Below are 18,857 nucleotides of genomic sequence, written 5' to 3'. Positions count from 1 at the left end.
ACTTCTTCCCTTTCTGAATCTAATTGCAGATTCTGCCATTTCTTACTCAAAGTATAGTAAAAATTTTCATTGTGAAATGTTGAGCATTATTTTGTTGTATAAAAAAACCTAATGCACTAGTCCTATAGTTACAAGCCGTGGCATCCTCTTTCTTTGCAATCACAATCTTTATTGAGTGTTTCTAATCTGAGATAGTTTTGTTGGCATTTTGTTAGGATTGTGACTGAATCTGTCTCTGCAGTCTCTGTAACTGGAAAGATTTTTATTTGGTATTCCATCTATAGCTGGCAATTTATTTTTCCAGTTGTGTTGAGAACAGCTTTCACTTCATTAAAAATTCTTTATCAAGAAGAATAATTTAAGAAATCTGCCGTCTTTGCTCTTCTGTATAGTTCTTCAGCATATGTATTGCTTCTTTGCTCTTTAATTAGTATTTTTAGGTAATAGTTCATTCATTATAATTGAACTGTTTAGAAAGTCACTGCTAACGGCAGTTATCTAGGCAGGGGTTCTTCAAAACTATATTTTAGCTACATTGTTGGAAATGAGTTAAAACATAAATCACAAAATGCTATTTCAACATTTTAAGCTTTTGAAATAAGTCTAAATGCTCTCTTAAGAAAAACAAATTATATGAAATATGATTTGGATATTTGTTTTTTAGTGTACATTTGTAGCCATTATGGCAACATCATCTGAAGAAGTATTGCTAATAGTGAAGAAGGTGCGTCAGAAGAAACAAGATGGGGCTCTTTACCTAATGACTGAGAGAATAGCTTGGGCACCTGAAGGCAAAGACCGATTCACAATCAGCCATATGTATGCAGATATAAAATGTAAGTCATAGCTCTATCTGTTGAATGACTAACACTTATCTCAGATTGCAACTCTCCTTTAGTATTGAAACAGACTCTGTTAAAAACTAAAATACTTTAACCAATAGTTTGTGATTTTTAGCTTCTCTTTGTTCAGTGGTGTTTCTGTTCCCTAAAGAACCAAGGGGAAGGGAGAAAGTCAGAACAAAGTATTGCATGATATCATTCAATTCTAATTCTGTGATGAAAGTGGTGGAGGTGGAATTAACTCCCTAGTATTAAGGAAGAAGCTTTAAAGAGGAGCAAACATAAAGAAGTTACCACTGAAAGATCTGCACATTGCAGAGGACAAAAATGGGTGAAATTATCATTTGAAGGGGCAGGAAAAAATTAAAAATGCTTTACATTAAATAAATAGTGAGAAGGCAGTAAGCCCAATTAAACATGGCACAGCATGAGAACTGTTTGTGCCCTCTCTGCATTGAGTAGACCATTGAGTGCTAATTTTCTGCCCTTGTACCTCTTTGGAATCACATAGATTGCAAGAAATAGCAAAATTGGCCAGGGTTTCATTTTGTCTGTTCTTGCTCTATATGTTGAAAAACTCTATTTATTTATTTATTTATTTTACAGTATTTTATTTTATTTGTACCCTGCCTGTCTGGACTACCAGACCACTCTAGGCGGTTTCCAATACAAAATAAAGCAATAAAATACAATAAAAATACAAAAATGTGCATAATCATCGAATAACAATCACATCGAATAAAAATATCAGGAAAGCAAGAAAGGCAGACACATTTTTGCCTAATTCACACTCCAGAAAATAATGACAGGAAGACTCTTATAAAATATGCCCTATGATTAGAAAGTGGAAATATCACTCACTCAAGCCCATATCCTCTCTCTTTCCCATCTGCAATGTTTTTAAGGGAAACACCTAAGAAATTATGTCTTTACAGGCAGACTCAGCTTTTGTGAACCTCTTACAAACATTACATGGGGTTTACGTTCAGTTTTAAGTTCTCCTTAGGAAGAGCAGAACTGGCCTGAAACCAGCTGAGCTCCTAATTGAGACAAATCCGTTGCACATCTCTGGTTATAAGACAGTAACTTTATTGTTACAAATACACTCTTTTGGGGAGGGACATGTAAATGATATATATGTTTTTAACTGTAGGTCAGAAAATAAGTCCTGAAGGAAAAGCTAAGATTCAACTTCAGTTGGTACTGCACGCAGGAGACACAACCAATTTCCATTTTTCTAATGAAAGTACAGCAGTTAAAGAGCGAGATGCTGTTAAAGATCTTCTTCAGCAGCTGTTACCCAAGTTCAAAAGGAAAGCAAATAAAGAACTTGAGGAGAAAAACAGGTAAGGATGATATTTTAAAGGAGGGTCAACAGTGCTGTCAATTGTAGCACAAGCCATTCCTGTTAATTTGTTAGAGCTCCAGTGTAATGCTGCCAGAGTTTTCATGGCTAAGGCCTTGGGAGCTCCTGTGCCTACCAGTAATTGTAACAGTTACCGGGCTTGATTTTTATACAGGAATAAACAGTGCATTCTGACAACATACATTGAATCTTTGTTGTGCTTTTTTATTTCTTCATTTAATGGTTAATAAATGACTTTCTGTTTTAATCAAGCCAGTTTCCTTGGGAGAAGAGCGTACACAGATGAATTGCTTAGATCTGTGATGCAATGAGAGCAACCTTCTTGAATTGATTCATAATGATTTCTGAGCAAATGTGCTTAGGACTTAGTTGCAAATTCAGAATTCCCAGGTGATATATATATTAAAAAACCCAATAGTCAAAATCTTGTTGTGGATTTATGTCAGCATAAGTTTGAGTGTATAAATCATGACAGCAAATTGGTGTTAGTTAACAGGTTGCCATTCAGATTCTAAATTGCACACCAAATCATGTGACCGGAATGTCACATTTTGACTCTCAAGGTAGTGTGGGTGTCAACTCCTTGTAACTTGTTCAGAATTCCTAGTTTCTAGAATCCAGCAAACTTAAAAGTATTAAAACATTTAAAATTTTCTCTTACTAGAATGCTGCAAGAAGATCCTGTTTTGTTTCAGCTTTACAAAGATCTTGTTGTGAGTCAGGTGATCACTGCAGAGGAGTTCTGGGCCAACCGTTTAAGCATGAATACCATGGATAATTCTTCAGCACCAAATAAGCAGGATGTTGGCATTTCTGCTGCTTTTCTGGTATGGTCATCAAGTCATATGTATGGTTTTTGATAGCAAAAAAATATTTTTCATCTTAGATTTTACTGTAGCCTGAATTTAAGACAAAATCTAAATCACAGTTGTTAATGTTCTGAAAACCGTTTAGGTGGTGGAATAAATTTTTTACTTCAAAATTGAATTTAAAAAGTATTTTATGTCTAATGGTGTGTGCTTGAACAATGCATATGTTTTTGAGCTGTAAGTCCAACAAAATTTCAAAAAATTGTCACAGAGTTTGAAGAGCTCTGCTTTCTCTGGTATTTGTTATTATAGAGAGGGTCTTTTGCCCAGGATCCAATATCTTCAGAAGTCTGGAAAATGTTACAGAATAGGCTTTTGGTACCACAAAAAACTGCAACAGTAGGGAGATGGGAAGAGAACCCCAATTCCACTGGCACAGCATACCTAGAGTGGTCGAAATGACTAGATAGGTGGGGTATAAATACAATAAATAAGAATAAGAATAAGAAGTTTCTGTGGGACACTGATCTGTGTTTTCACATGTAGTTCTCATACAGCACTGTACTGTACTCCAGAACGTTCCTATATTTCTGGAGTTAGTACTATGGTGGGAAAAGCCCAGGAATGTGCACAATATTTTCTTGGCACATGCAGAAACATGACTCATAATCTTGTAATCTTGTTTCCTCAAATGTTGATCTCTAAAGGTCCCTAACTCTTTAAATTGTACTTCCCATTGTTTTGTCTGAGACCTTTCGTAGTAGAACTGATAGTGAGTAGAAGGCTTTGTCGTACTAGGTGCCACACCAATATGAAGTGACCTGCCCTGTTTCAAAAAAGCCATCCAGTAAAAAAAAAGATAATCCAGCTGTTAAAATGTTGTAGATATAATCTTTTGTAAATTTCCTTGCTAATATGTATAATGTGCTTACTCTTTGATTATGAATTTCTTGATGCATTTTGTATTATATATACTGAAGTGGCATGCAGTGTCTAGCAATATCTATGGTTAGTGTAGTATTTCCACCCTGTGGAAGAAGTATTTGGTCACAGTACTCTGTGCCTTGGTAGTATTCTAGTTAGATTACAGAATGTGTTATGGATATGGATTGTTTATGAAAAGCATATAGAAAAATAAGATCTAGAATGTGGTAGCCAGGTGATTGACTGTGCCTGGTCACTGTGAAAACATGATGCATTCTTCCCTGTCTCCTTTTCCCCCCCAAGTTCAAGGTATTTATTTCTCAACATGTTAAACAGTCTGAAACCAGGATATGTGAATGTTTTTCTGTTGCTTGTATTGCATCATTTATAATAGTATTATGATGCAGTGCATGATTAGATAAAGAAAGGGGCCACGATTAGGCAGCTCATACCTTTCACATAGATGTGCAGCCATGGGATAGCGTTTTAATGTCACACAAAAAACTAACCCTTCAAAAAAAAAACACTCTGGCTTAGAAGCAGTTCTATAGAACTTTCTGCACATATGCAGAACTCTCCTTACCATGAGAAAAATGAGCACAAGAGTCATTCATCTCTGTTTGATTCCAGAAAAGTTTTATCTGCTGTCACATACAGAATGCATAAATAAGCAAATAGAAAAACAGTTTAAATATGTTGTATCATGTTGAACATCCATTCTATCTTCAGTCCTTCTTTTCCATTTCTATGTAAGTATTAAATGCCATCATCTTGTCTAAATGTGTTATTGACATATAAGAATAAGGAAATAAGCCTTGGATTTCAACATCCTTCCCCAATGTTTACAATATGTAATGAAGAAGAGGGTTCATGTGTGCAGTCTCTAACATGTATAAGCTCCATTTTTCAATAAGTATATGATGAAGGATAAGGAGCCACATTTACACATATTGGCATTGGTTGTTTGACTTTTGTAATAATACCAGACAACCTTTTTAAACATTCCTATCTTATTCTTGTAGGCTGATGTTCGACCTCAAACAGATGGATGCAATGGCCTCCGATATAATTTGACTTCAGATATTATTGAATCTATATTTAGGACTTATCCTGCAGGTACGTAGTCTCTTTAATACTTTTGTATCACAGTTGTAGTATCTGAATTCTAAATTTTCTGCATTTCAGTTGCTCACTTGAAGATATTATTCCCATTTAGTTTTAAAAGCAACTCATGTCAGGTGGGTTTTTTCTAATCATGCGTCTTCTGCTGTGGCTGCTAACTCACAGTTGGTTAGAGCCAGGCTTTGTTTTCTGCACACAGAAGAGCTTCCATCCACAGAAGGCATTTGATCATGCAGAAGGGTCCTGTTTGCCAATTCCCTCCTGCTCCTGCAGCTGCTTGTGCCCTCCAGAAGCCTGTCCTGAGGGAGATTGGGGGACTCTCCAAAGAAGATTAAAAGGGAGCAAGTAGGTTCAGGAGGAAGAGGAACTGGTAAAAATCTCACAAGCCCCATTCTGATAGCAGGAGCACCTTCTGGCGTAATCAAAGTTTAAATCCAGTCCATTGATCAGTGTACCTTACAGTGAATGTCCTTCATGGAATCTCTTCTTGGTTGATGTCATTATTTCAGAATTACAAAGTATGATGGCTGAGTGTGCCTAAATTGCTTTACAAGTGAAATTCATAATCTTAAAATGAGGGTTGCCACTATCTTTGATCATGATTTGTACAGTTTGTCTCTCTAGATTGTCTCCCACTTTTCATTTCTAAACATGCAGGGAGATAGGTTAAGCACAAAATAAATACAGTTGAGTGGTTCTCAAGGGATCTGTCAGTTCTATCAGATAGTCTGTATCCAGGCAAACTGTGTACTTCCCATGTGTGTATATTGTTGCACTGATGTGATACATTCCAAAAACACCCATGTTGCCATTTGAGAATGTAACTGGCAGGTGCAAGGAAAAGCAGTGATCAACATATAGATATTGGAGGATAGAACTGGGTCTTTTATGGATCCTGCTGTATCCCGTAAGCTACCTTGCTGCCATTGATTGTGATGAAAGATTCTGTCCAATACTGATTGAGCTGCTTGACTTTATAGTTTCTGTTCTAGATTTCTGTTCTGTACTATATTATGTATCTCTCAAGGATCAAAATGTCTAGTGCCACCCTTGTTTTATATCTGTCCAGTACTGCTTTTGAACTGCAGTGTTGTGTTTCTTTTATGCTGTACACCATCCTGAAATCTCTTGCAATGAAGAACAGAGAAAAAAGTGGTTGATAAATGTAGGATAAGGAATTTGGAATTATTGTACAGCTTTCAAGTATTAATATTCCTTTTTATTATACTTACAGTAAAACTGAAGTATGCAGAAAATGTTCCTCACACTATGACAGAGAAAGAATTCTGGACAAGATTCTTCCAATCTCACTATTTTCATAGGGATCGATTGAATGCAGGATCAAAAGACCTTTTCGCAGAATGTGCCAAGATGGATGAAAAGGGTATGTTTATTTCTGGGCAGCAACACTTAGTGGTTTCTAAGCAAATTTCTGTTATTTTGAATCAAAATAGAATGTAGAGTCACATTACTTAGATACTGTACTCAAAATGAACTGTTGCTGAAATTACTAAAATATTTATTGGGGGAAGGTATGCAACTCTTTTTCTCTTTCCTTTTAAGAATCCAAAACTGCTATCTAACTTCCATTAGGACCCATCTACATCCAGAGTAGATGGAACTGCTTCCATCAGCACATTTGAAGAGGGCCGTTGCTACTACTCTCCTCCTCAATACAGCCCCCTGTGTTCCCAAAAAACCTCTTCTGGGGGTCTGGGAAATTATTTAGCACAGATTTTTAGACAGCACCAAGGGCTATGGGAGGCAGGCAAGGTAAGCTAAGCTCCATCTTTCTGGTGCTATAGTACCACTGTAACATCGGCTTCTGAACTCTGAGTTTAGGGTACAGAATCTCTAATCCACTTCCAAAGATACAGCTCTGCTAGTCTTTCACCATGTTGATAAACAGAAAGGTGGAAATTAGGGGAATGTGAAATATTGTAGCACTTTTAGAGATAATTTTATTTCAGTGTGAGCTTTCATGGATGAAAATCCATGTCTGGACTTTGTGTTCACTTGTGTTCTGTTGACTTCCATGGTACTTGTTTCCTGAGAAGGATTTTCAAGAGTGCCATATATAACTCTAAAAGGTAGAAAGTTTCATCTTCTATTTTTCTGATTATAATTGCTGTTTCTGTATCACAGAAAGGATGAGAGTGAAAGAGTGTCCCACAGTAGTTGTGAAGCTACCTGTGAAGTTGTTCAAGAAATGTTTCAGTCATAAGTTGTACTTCATTCTGGTAGAAAGGACCAGCATAAATGAAGGAAAAATGAGTGCATGTTAAAAAATTTAGTGGGCACATATCCCTTGAACTCACCATGGGTAAACACAGTAGGTTGCAATCAGTATAGTTCTGTCATTCCCTCTTTTTGTCTGTCTGTTAACAGCCTGTTCCTGGGTACCTCTTCTGCCCCGTTAAGTTGTTCTTTCACCTCGCTGAATATTGTTGCTTGTAAATTCATGAGTTTTTAGTCTTAGTCTTGCAGACTGGAGCAGATGTAGTTTTATTTCTGACCTCTGATATATACAGTAGATGATGTGGCCTCGTGGCGCAGTGGTTAAAACACTGTACTGCAGCTAAAACTGTGCTCACGACCTGGGGTTCAAATCCCAGGTAGCCGGCTCAAGGTTGACTCAGCCTTCCATCCTTCCGAGGTCGGTAAAATGAGTACCCAGCTTGCTGGAGGGGCAATGTGTAGCCTGTATAATTAAAAATTGTAAACCGCCCGGAGAGTGCTTGTAGCGCTATGGGGCGGTATATAAGTCCAATAAATAAATAAATAAATAAATAAAATGTGATATGTTCTGAGTAGGAAATGGAGGAAGGTTAGCTGCAAGACTTCCAGCTTCTAATTTGTAGATGAAGTTTCTAGTTTGTTCTTTCTGACGGTCTTGGAGAGAAGGAAGGGCCCATGCAAGAATAGCCTCATGGATAAACATGTTCATGTCTGAGGGGATTTCTGTAAGACATGAAATGTTGAGGAGTTTTGAAAATACCCCGTGTTCTCACACCAATTTGTTTTATAACACTACAATCTAGTGTTTGTTTTATTACACTACAATCTTTGTAAAGTGTGGCTAGAATGCAGCAGGGACATCTGCTGTCTCACCATTATTAGCTGAATTATGAGAAGGCCAATCTCCACAAACGTGTTGTAGTGGTTGGGAAGCCTCCAGAGTCAATTTCAAGGTGGCAGTGGTCAAGGGATAACCACCTGGCAGATACCCTTTTATTTGTATTCTTGCATTGAGCAGGGGGTTGGACTTGATGGCCTTATAGGCCCCTTCCAACTTCATTAATCTGTGATTCTATGAGAAGAAGGTTCCGTTGTTCTGTTGCTGCAGCCTCTGGTGCATTGTAGAATTTAGAACTCCATTTTGAGCTGATAGTGCTGTTAAAAAGCATATTGTAATAAAGATAGGAATGTGTTTCATGTTGTAAATAACTTTAATGTGTTTGATAGGCATTTCAGGTGTTGCCAGTCAATTTTTTTTTTGAAGGAATGAATAGCAAGGACGTGAGAAAGCTGAAGATAGCTTAGATGCATTCAAGTCATTAATGAATCATTTCTAAAGTCACAGATCATGCAGTCCTATAGTTGAAAGAAAGAATATTTTCTTAAAATCTGAATTTGTCAGTTTGTTTTTTAGCTTGAAGTATTGCAGTCACTTCCATCATCATCTTAACATGAAATAAACCTGTAGATTTTCTAAATCGAATTAGAAATGTATTTGGATGTCACATTGCTTTTTTACAGGGTTGCCACTTTCTGGAAAGTCAGGAAAATGGACATTGGTCAGGGAAAGTCAGGGATTTTGTGATCAAAATATATTCAAGCAGTGGATTTTTGACCTGCTGCTGCAAGAGCATGATCTGTTCTTATGGCAACTGGAATAGCGAAGTAGCAGAATACAAGTAAAACTTAATGATGCCATTTCCCAGCTCCACCCCCAGCAACCAGCCTAATGTGTTCGTTGAGCTGTGGCCCTGCATTATTTTCAAGGTCTGCCTGTAGCATTTGCAAAGGAAGGCTAGTTTAAAGGTTTAGCAAGATTCAAACTTTAAATATCTGTTTTCAGCCCTACCTGTTAGTACTGTGTTTAACTTACATATAAAGATAAGCATGTTTTGGAGGCATGCTTGTGTATGGAATGGACGTTTTGTCTCCTGCTAAACCCAGCAGGGAGTTGCAAATGAGTTTTGCTGCTATTGGATTTCACAGTTGATTAGCACTTTCTACTCTGCACCATGCAAAGTAAATTTTTCAAATGTGATTGCTTGTTCCTGCTGGAGTTTATAGAGTACCAGCGCTCTCACCCTCTTCCCTGACTTCTCCCATCCATAAAGGTTGCAAATGAGGGTTTGTCTGCTTCTCTAGATTGCAGAAATTATCTGCAAGCATTTAAATTCCACCTTCTTTCTTGCTGCTACTGTAATTTGCTCCCTATACTTTCTGGAATCAGAAAGCGAAACTTTCACAGCTTGGAAAGTTGCTACTTGCCCAAAAGCAAATCTGCTAACATCTTTGTGTCAGGCAGGTGGTTCTGTGAATGGCTGTATCTGAATCCAAATTTTGAAGATGGCTTCCAAGAGGACAATTTTTAATACGCAGTGGCAGGATTTCAGACTTCATCCTGACTTCGTTCCAGGGCTATCACCAGTTGCTGGAGAGAAATGCAAAGGTTATTGTAAAGTGTGCTACAAAAACTTTGAATTAAGTAATATGGGAATTAGCTGTGGAGTCTCATGCACAAGGACCATTACATCAGAAGAACCTGAAAATTAAATCAAGTCAGCAGTCCATCGCAGTATGTTTAGGTTCAAAGCCAAGTACAAGTTCAGACAGTAAAACCAGAGAGGGTGAAGAGATAGCCTCTGCAAAAACTGGAAAACATGATCAGAGTGATGAAGATGGCAACAAATTACCCACCACATAAACTAGTATTGGCTGCCTATGTAATCAGGAACTGTGTTAGGATAGTAGAGTGCCTGTGGGCTTGGCAACAGGTGATGAAGAAAGATGTCATTTAACTCTTGTAACAATATCGATGAGTTATTCAGGCGAAAGTTCTCAGATAGCCAGATAGCGCAGCAGTTTAATCTTGGAAAAATAAATGCAGTGTATGTGTTGCTTTTGGGTTAGCACCATATTTCTCAGATCTTACTGAAACAATGCCAGATATTTGTTATCTGTTTTGATGAAGCTTTGAATAAGATGGTTCAAAGGGAACAGGTAGATTTAGTGTTTTGCTGCAAAACAAAGTGATGAAGTGATACGTTTTACAGTGGTATTTTGATGTCCAACAAAGGTTTCTCAGACCTGTGGACTTATTGTCAAAATGTGCCTTATCCTGTCTCATGGTAAAATGTTTCTGTTGAAAGTGGATTTTTAGTTAATAAGTCAGTGTTAATTGAGAACTCGCATGAAGAAAATGTTGTCTGTCAGCATCACATTTATGATGCTCTCTTGAGCTGTGGAGGGCTTGCATCTGTTGTAATTAATATGAATTTGTTGCCATTAGTCAGGCATGCTCATGAATGCTACACACTTGGAGACTTAACACCATACGCCAGTGGTCCCCAACCTTTTTGTTGGGGATGTGTTCCAGGGGGCAGGGCAAACCCGCACTCACGGGTGAGCAGGGTGGGTGAGCAGGGCTCATACATGCGTGGGTGGGCAGGGGCGCTCATGCGCAGGTAAGTGGGGCATGCTCACAGGGGGCGGGGCATGCTTATGCGGATGGCAGGGGCACTCGTGTGCATGCACAGATGGGTGGGGCCCCCCCGCGCACATGCATGCGGGCGGGAGATCTGTCTCTGGCCCGGTCCTGCCAAGGCCACAGCCCAGTACCGGGCAGCAGACAGGGGGTTGGGGACCCCTGCCATAAGCAACAAGAAATTCAGAAGAAAGAAGAAACTTGAGGGACAAATTAAACATCTTGAAAAAGCTAAAAAGAAAAAAAACAACCTGAGAGAAGAAGCGAAAATGGGAGAGGAAACAATTGATGAGAAACTGAGTTACAAAATAAAAAGGGAAAATTGTAGAAGTGATAGTTTTATATGTTAAATCTTTATTCTTTAAAAACAGAGTACTTGTATTCTTATTTCTAACTTAATTTTTACTTCAATTTCAAAACTATAGGTTTCGTAATGCAGTTTCAGAGAAACCATTTTAGATAGAATGTTTATACAATTTTTTGCGTACCTTTAAAACAGTAACAAAATGTTATGTCATTTGTTAGCATTCAGAGTTTACTTGAATTGAAGTTTGTACCTTGGTGTAATTTTTGGTGCAATTGCAAAATAGAAGTTGCTGCAGTTAATGTTGAAAGAAATGGATATTTGATCTCTTTGACAAATATTTTTACAGTTGAGACTTGTGTAGTCGTAGAGTAGAACATTTCTTGGGTTAATGCAACATGACCTATTCATCTTTTAACTTGTGGTTATATTTGAATGGTGGTTAGGGAAATTGATAAATGTTGGTCAGGGTAAGTCAGGAAAATGAAAAATAAAATTTCATGGCAACCTGTTTTAAAAATTATATTGTCATTTCTGATTTTCTTTCTGAAATTTCAGATTTTGTTTTTAAGCATATGTTACTGCCATAAGCCGTGAAACAAGTAGCATTTCAGTTTTATTTGAGATATTTTTTCCTGATGAAGTTGGAGAAGGAGTTGGTTTAATGGGCTGATCTGATGAGTATGTTGATGGACAGGTCAGAGGTCAAGATATGTGCCCATTGAACAAAACTCTACTATGCCCAGTCCCAGCGTTCAGGACAGCAGATTTACAAGGCCCTGGGCAACATGCCCTGTGTTACCTCCACTCAAACCTTGGTGCAATTGCCTTAATCTATACTTAATGGTGGGCACAGCAAATAACAGAGACAGGTAGTGGTGATTGAGAAGAGAAGCATTGGGCAAAGTAGATGCAATGGCTCCCGTCATCTTCATTTCCCTGGTGTATCCTTCACCCTGACATACTGCACATTCTAGCAGGGCCAGGTGCATTTTATTTGATATGAAGAGCAGCAGTGAAGTCATCTAAGATGTTTTTAACATCTGCTACATTAAGTCTTCTAGCATATGTGGGGTGAAGCATATGTCTTATTATTTCAGATGGACATGCTTTTTGCTATAGTAAAGGCATTTGCATGGTGCTAGTTGGGAAATAACAAAGCCTACCGCAGGCTGAGTACTGACTGAGCATTTTAATTGATTCTTCAAACTGTTGTCATTCATCAATTGAATTTTGTTTGATATTAGGAAAATTTATGATTGTTTTACCAAGCCCAGGATTTCTCAGCAGGATTTATCTCGGTGTGGCATACCATTTTATCCAATTTTTTTTAAAAAATTTCTTCTAGGATTAAAAACCATGGTGTCTCAAGGGGTGAAAAATCCTTTATTAGATTTAACTTCTTTAGAAGATAAATCATTGGATGAGGTAAGTACAGATGACTTGTAACTGCTAAAAGTATTAAGAATAAGCAGAGAACATCTTGCTGGAGTTCCATAATTCAGTTTGACATGTTACTTATTTTGCCAAACATGAGGAATATAAGAAACTTCATTCTTCAGCTTTTGTGCAACAGAGGTGTGTTGCAGCCATCCCTGAAACTGTGTAATGATTCTTATCCCTTCTCCAGCTCTAAGGTTGTACAGACTCTTACCTTGCCAAAGTGCCTGAAGTACCACACTACACACAGTGAAACGGGTTCGTCCTGGCCACTTTTTGAGAGTGGATAAGGGGAACACCATTGTCCATCTGATGGTAGTTCTTGGTTCTGTTGTCAGCATCTCTGTAGATTGTAGTCTACAGGGACTGGATCAAATCTTGAGGGCTGTTTTTTTACCCTAGAAAATACTAGAATAAATGGGCTTTGGTCCAATCCTACAACACAGATGTTCTTAAGGAATAATGCATATTTGATTTGCTTAACAGACAATTAAGAGATGTTAAAGGTACTATTACTTTGTAAGTTTAGAACATCATGATCAAAGGAAAATACAATGTATGTATGTATTAGAAGGGAGAGAATATGGTGCTTGTGTCCTTGTAGTTTTCAAGATAAGCAGATTCACTTGCTTTAATGAATATTGGGAACAGATTTCCTGAAAACCATTTTGCTAGTTCAAAAGCAGTATTGGGCACTGGACAATTTGGTTTCCAGCACCAGTAGTATGATACTTTTCTTGGAAAATAGGGGCCAAATGTGCATATGCAGAGGAGAGAACTGAAATATCTGCTTAATGGCTTCACCTGATTAATCATACGTACAGGAATGAATCCTTGTAAGGTCCAAGCTATCTAAAAGACTACATCTCCCTCTATGAGCCTGTCTGGGCATTAAGATGATCAGGGGAGGCCTTTCAGTCTCACCACCCTCACAGGTACACTTGGTGGAGACATGGGAGAGGGCCTTCTCCGTTGCTGCCTCCAGACACTGAAACTCCCTCCCATGGGAGGCCAGACTGGCCCCATCTTTGTTGTCATTCCACAAGCAAGCAAAGACCTTTCTCTTCAGGCAGGCTTTTCCTTGGTGACTGGTGGTCTGAGAGGGATTTTTAAATGGATTGTTGTGCTCTGTTGTTTCAAATGTGTTTTAGTGTTGATTTTATGTACCATTTTTAATATAATACTTGTATAATTCTTTTTAAATATTTGTATGCTTATCGTTTTTAGCTTTTAAACACTGTCTTTTTAAAGATGTAAGCCGCCTTGGGTCCTTTTAAGGAGAAGGTTAGGATGAAAATATTTTAAATAAATTGATAAGGTAAACATGCTGTTGTTACAGCTGATGCTGTAGACCGTGTGTAATAATTCACAATTTTCTTCCATTTCCTATGGTACAGAATGTCTTCAAACATTTTATAATTGCAGGGTTATGGTGTTTCTCTGGCACCTTCCACGTCAAACTCTACAAAATCAATAAAGGAGAATAGCAATGCTGCCATTATAAAACGCTTCAACCATCACAGTGCCATGGTCCTTGCAGCTGGACTCAGAAAACAGTAAGTTTTATCCTAGAACAATCACACAAGAATTGTAGTGCTGAAAGCAACCTACCCGGCACTTACTGCCCAAAATGTTTTCAGATAAAACAAGCAGGACCCATAGTCTCTGATCACTTTTGCTCACTAACGATTTGCCCATGTTTATGGTCCACTATAATCAAAGTGTTAAAGACATGAAGTCCTTTAATGGAAGAAAAAGATTTCCTTGATAAATCAAGATTTCTAAAATTTGAAATGAATCCATGTGGTGCCCTGTTGGGAAAGGATATGCTAGCCATTGAAAACTAGAGAAAAATTACAAGCCTTAATGGTTATTTTATTTTATTTTTGTTGCATTTTTTACACTGTCCATATGGCCAAAGGCTGCTCTGGGTGGTTTACAGTAAAAACACTCAGTAACAAGATTAAAATACAAAATGAAGCTGAGCTGAAAAGAAAAATGAAAAATGAAAATAAACAATTATTAAAATACATTAAAATAAACATTAGAATGTTGCCGTTGAATGTCTGAAACAGTGATTTTGCAGAGGTTATTTTAATGTATTAATAAATTAATAAGGTAAACGTGCTATTGTTACAGCTCATGCTGTAGACTGTGTGTAAAACTAGTAATTCACAGATTCTGGTTTCAAATTTTCTTCCATTTCCTATGGTGCAGAATGTCTTCAAACATTTTATAATTGCTTTCTTTGCAGGGTTATAGTGTTTCTCTGGCACCTTCCATGTCAAACTCTACAAAATCCATAATAGGAGTCTGAATTACCTTCTTTCTGTTTTTTGTTTTGTTTTATTTTGCATCCTGATTGACAAACAGTGGTTAGTGCTTTCTGTCTAAATCATGGTTTTCCCATTTGTTGCAGTTCCATATGTTTTGCTTATAAGACATTATTGTTTGCTGGGCTGGGCAAACTACAGCTAGCAAAACCCAAGCAGGGAGTGAGAGTATCCATCTGCTGCATGTTGGATTATATATCTTTACTAGAAATATTGACCTAGCTTAGAAAGTCTTGTCACAAAAAAAAAGACTGACAGATGTAGGATTGAACATTTATTTATCAAAATAAAATTTTCGGAGAGCCTGTTACACTTTTTTTTAATGATCTGTTTCTCCCCACAAGTCTTAAGGAATAACTTGGCAACAGAGCTATTTGCACAGGGCTAAATAGTATTAGTGTTATATCACTGTAGGCTTGTCTGATTCATGTGGCAGCCTGTGAATCCAGTGCTGCCCTAAGCAGTGCAGTAACAGTTTTTGTGTTTAAAAATAGAGGAATAACCATTTTGCCACTTTGTAAAAATGGTAAGGCTTATAAGGTGGCAAAAGGGTTGTTCCTCTACAATCGGGGAGGGGGCATTATGCCTCCGAAGGGTCCTGGAAAGCACTCTCGGACCCGTTGGAGTCTCCCCCACGAGGCCGCTGGGCCCTGGGGAGGGCTGTTTTACAATATTCGCTCCATAAGACGCACACACTTCCCCCCCCCGCACATTTTGGGGGGGGGAGTGCATCTTATAGAGCGAAAAATACAGTACATACCTCCAGTTAGAAATAATGAAGTCCAGGAACAATATTGTCACAATAGAACATGTCTTAGTACATTTATCTCTCTTATCATCCCATTCAAGACAAATATATAAACTCCTGGATATAAAACTTTCATGTGCAGTTGAATGTTGGCCTTGACCTGAGAGGGGCCCTAAAGAGAAAATATAGATCAGTTTACTTTTCTTGCAACCAGAGGCATCTTTTGATTTTATTCTCCCTACCTCGCCCTAGAAATCCAAGGGATAAAGGGAGAAGAATATCTCAATATGAAGTACTGTATGTATGGCTTGAACTGCACATGGAGCTCCCTACAGGAAATACAGATTTGTGGGTGAGAGTAGCTGTGTAGGTGGCTGTTGTACTTGGAGATAACTCATAGTCTCTGTCCTTGCCAGATCTAACTATCATGTTCTGCCCTGGGAGCTACAGATACAGGATGAGTCAGAAATAATTACATCTTTTTGTCTGGCAAAAAGTTCAAGACTTATGGGAAGCCATTCTGGTAGATCCAGTGATCTTTGGGAAAGCTTTTGAAATCGGGGTTGGTCTGAAAGGCTCTGCTCCACATGCTGAATATTATGTGCAGCACTTTCAATCGCAGACTTTGGAATACAGATGTAAAGACAAGAAGAAAGAGATTGAATAAAATAATGTAATAGTGAAGCATGTTAAGAGGGCACATTCAATTGCACAGGAAAGTTTTGCATACTCTTCTTTGTACTCCTAGTAATGCAGTAGTTCCCAGCTTTGGTTAGCCCAGGTGTTCTTGGACTGCAGTTCCCAGAAACCCGGTCCAGTGCAGCTGGTTGTGAAGGCTTCTGGGAATTGCTGTCTAAGAACACCTGGGTTACCCAAGGTTGGAAACTCCTGTAGTAATATATAAATGAAAATTTGAAATGAAACCAGAAAATGAATAATATATGAAAAACTGCTATAAAGTAAAGCTAGTGTAAAATATAACCTGGCCCAGCACACAAGCAAACGTGTTCATGCAGTGTGCAGATGTATCTAAATTATCGTTGAATGATTTCATAGCTACTAATGCAATGCTTAATTCATGGTTTTCAGAGAAGCACAAAATGATCACTGCAATGAGACCAGCAGTATGGATGGAAACTCCAGGGATTCAGATTTCTTTCAGCCACCCTTAAAAAAGGTAAAGCCGCCTGCCCATGTAATCCCTAAAGGAACATAAAAGCGTGGAAATCCTGCTTCTAGTGTTGAATTTCTCAATCCCTTGACCATATCTTGTCATTCAGGTAAAGCTGCAAGAATCTATTGAATATGAAGATCTAGAGAACAACAACAGCATGAAGACTATTGCACTAAACCTAAAGAAATCAGATAGGTATGTTTTGTAGTCAGAATTCCATGTTTGGATTATTTTCTCACAGCAGTACCAACATATTAAACTTACCAAACCATTAGTCCTTCTGGCTGCTTCTGTTTTTCTCAGAAAAAGACATTTCAGTAATAAGGAAATGTGTTTATATAGACTGTTTTTATTTTTGTACTGTTTTTCATCATTATTTTACTTTTTTTTAAATTTCCTGAAAAGAACTGGTATGACACAACTCAAACTCTGGTTCCTCAAAATCTTCTACAAACAGCTGTTCCTTTTTCCCCTTAGCAGTCCAGATGGAATTCCTCCCATTTCTTATACTGTACATGTTAGCTGTTTTGGCCAGAATTCAGTCAGCCATGTAACATCCCATATATCTAAGCATCTCTATAACTCTATCTGTATAGATACCTCTTTGATAGTTGAAGGAGCAATAGATACCTGTTTCTACAGTATGACTATTTATTCACTTGTTTATTCAAAGTATGTTAACCTACTTTTCAGCTGAAAAGGTTTCCAGAGCAGCTTACAAAGCAGATCAAGCTTACAATCAAAAAGGCTTGACACAAAATGACAAAGAGATAACACAGAAGGAAAAAGCACAGCTGAGTTCGTAAAGTTCCAGTTCTTACTACATCCAACTAGGATGGAAAGTTCAGAAAGCCTAGGGATAGCCAACTTCTTGGGCCCATTAGCACATTTGGTTTTTTTAAAAGTGCTATAAATATAACAACAGAATAGTGGCATGGGAAATCATGAAGCATGGGACGTGCATAGTTTTTCACTCTCACTCTCTCTCACACACACACATATTTGAGTAGAGTAAGAACAGTTAGTTGGCAGCTACAGTACTAACCATTATGCCATATAGAAAATTCCGGAAGTAATTTGATGAAATAGTTGCAATTGGGTGATAGTTGAGGGAGCAACAAGGTAAACTAGTCTCCCAGCAGAACAGCTAGAGTAGTCCTACTTCTCTCTGTTTTCTGACTGGATGTAATAGCACACTTTGTGACAAATTCTGTGCACCAGCTTTCTTTTGCATGTCCTTCTGGCTGGTGCATCAGAGTTGTGGGCCTTCAAGACAGCTTTCAGTAGACACTCATCTATTGGAATTGTAAATCTAAGTTCTGGCTATATATCTTTGAGTCTGAATCTCTGTGTGTGTCAAATAGGGTCAAAGCATTCCAAGCTGAAATGGGACACTAGCATATTTGGCCCTATAGTGAAGTTTAAGTAGGAAGAGAAACACAAATCAGCTCATTGTTTTTTAACTTTCACTGTAGCTTTGAAATAATTTGTCTGGTTCCTCAAAATCCATAAAGTATTGGTTTTACCAAAAACAAAACAGTATTTAGAGAGTGCTAACATGAGGTTCTAGAGCCTGAAAAGTAGTCTTTAAACACAGAAATCTGCCTTCCTATTCCCACAGTTTTAACTATAAATTCTTTTCTGAACAACAGGTATTATCATGGTCCAACACCAATTCAATCACAGCAATATGCAACTAGCCAAGATATTATTAATTCGTTGTATAGTATTAGGGAAGAGATGGAAGTCTATGTACCCAAATTAACTCAGGTAGGATAAATATGATTGTTTAATTTAAAAGTAAAGAAATAACTGGAAACATGAATGTCCATATAGTTTGAGGATGGAAAATGCTACTGATGTTTGACTGCATATTTGTGGAAGGAGTTCTGTATTCCTTTGCATTAGTTATTGATACATTGCTCCAGAATATTTTATTCATTTTATTTTATTTTAAACATTTTAACCTTCCTTTTTTCTAAAAAGGACCCAAGGCAGAATTGGCAGACCCAATTCTGTTAATTTTTAAAAGTTAAAAGCAATTACGTTACTAAAAAAATTAAACAAATACATTAA

At 37.7% G+C, this 18,857-nt stretch overlaps 1 protein-coding gene across 3 annotated transcripts in view; it reads left to right on the top strand.

Moving 5' to 3' along the window:
* Positions 1-18,857, top strand: part of GTF2H1 (general transcription factor IIH subunit 1) — a 38,465-nt gene that overhangs the window by 7,027 nt on the left and 12,581 nt on the right. For all 3 annotated transcript variants that reach the window (XM_078383862.1, XM_078383861.1, XM_078383863.1), the window contains 10 exons: positions 665-836; positions 1,996-2,188; positions 2,873-3,035; positions 4,964-5,057; positions 6,298-6,447; positions 12,435-12,514; positions 13,952-14,082; positions 16,697-16,784; positions 16,888-16,976; positions 18,434-18,551. In XM_078383862.1, the coding sequence (XP_078239988.1) occupies positions 683-836; positions 1,996-2,188; positions 2,873-3,035; positions 4,964-5,057; positions 6,298-6,447; positions 12,435-12,514; positions 13,952-14,082; positions 16,697-16,784; positions 16,888-16,976; positions 18,434-18,551 (1,260 nt within the window). In that variant the 5' untranslated portion in view covers positions 665-682. The remainder of the gene's footprint in view (positions 1-664; positions 837-1,995; positions 2,189-2,872; positions 3,036-4,963; positions 5,058-6,297; positions 6,448-12,434; positions 12,515-13,951; positions 14,083-16,696; positions 16,785-16,887; positions 16,977-18,433; positions 18,552-18,857) is intronic.

This window comes from Pogona vitticeps, chromosome 1, assembly GCF_051106095.1.
Source record: "Pogona vitticeps strain Pit_001003342236 chromosome 1, PviZW2.1, whole genome shotgun sequence".
Lineage (NCBI taxonomy): Eukaryota > Metazoa > Chordata > Lepidosauria > Squamata > Agamidae > Pogona > Pogona vitticeps.
The sequence above is the reverse complement of the archived record's forward strand: the minus strand, read 5'-3'. Positions and strand labels throughout refer to the sequence as shown.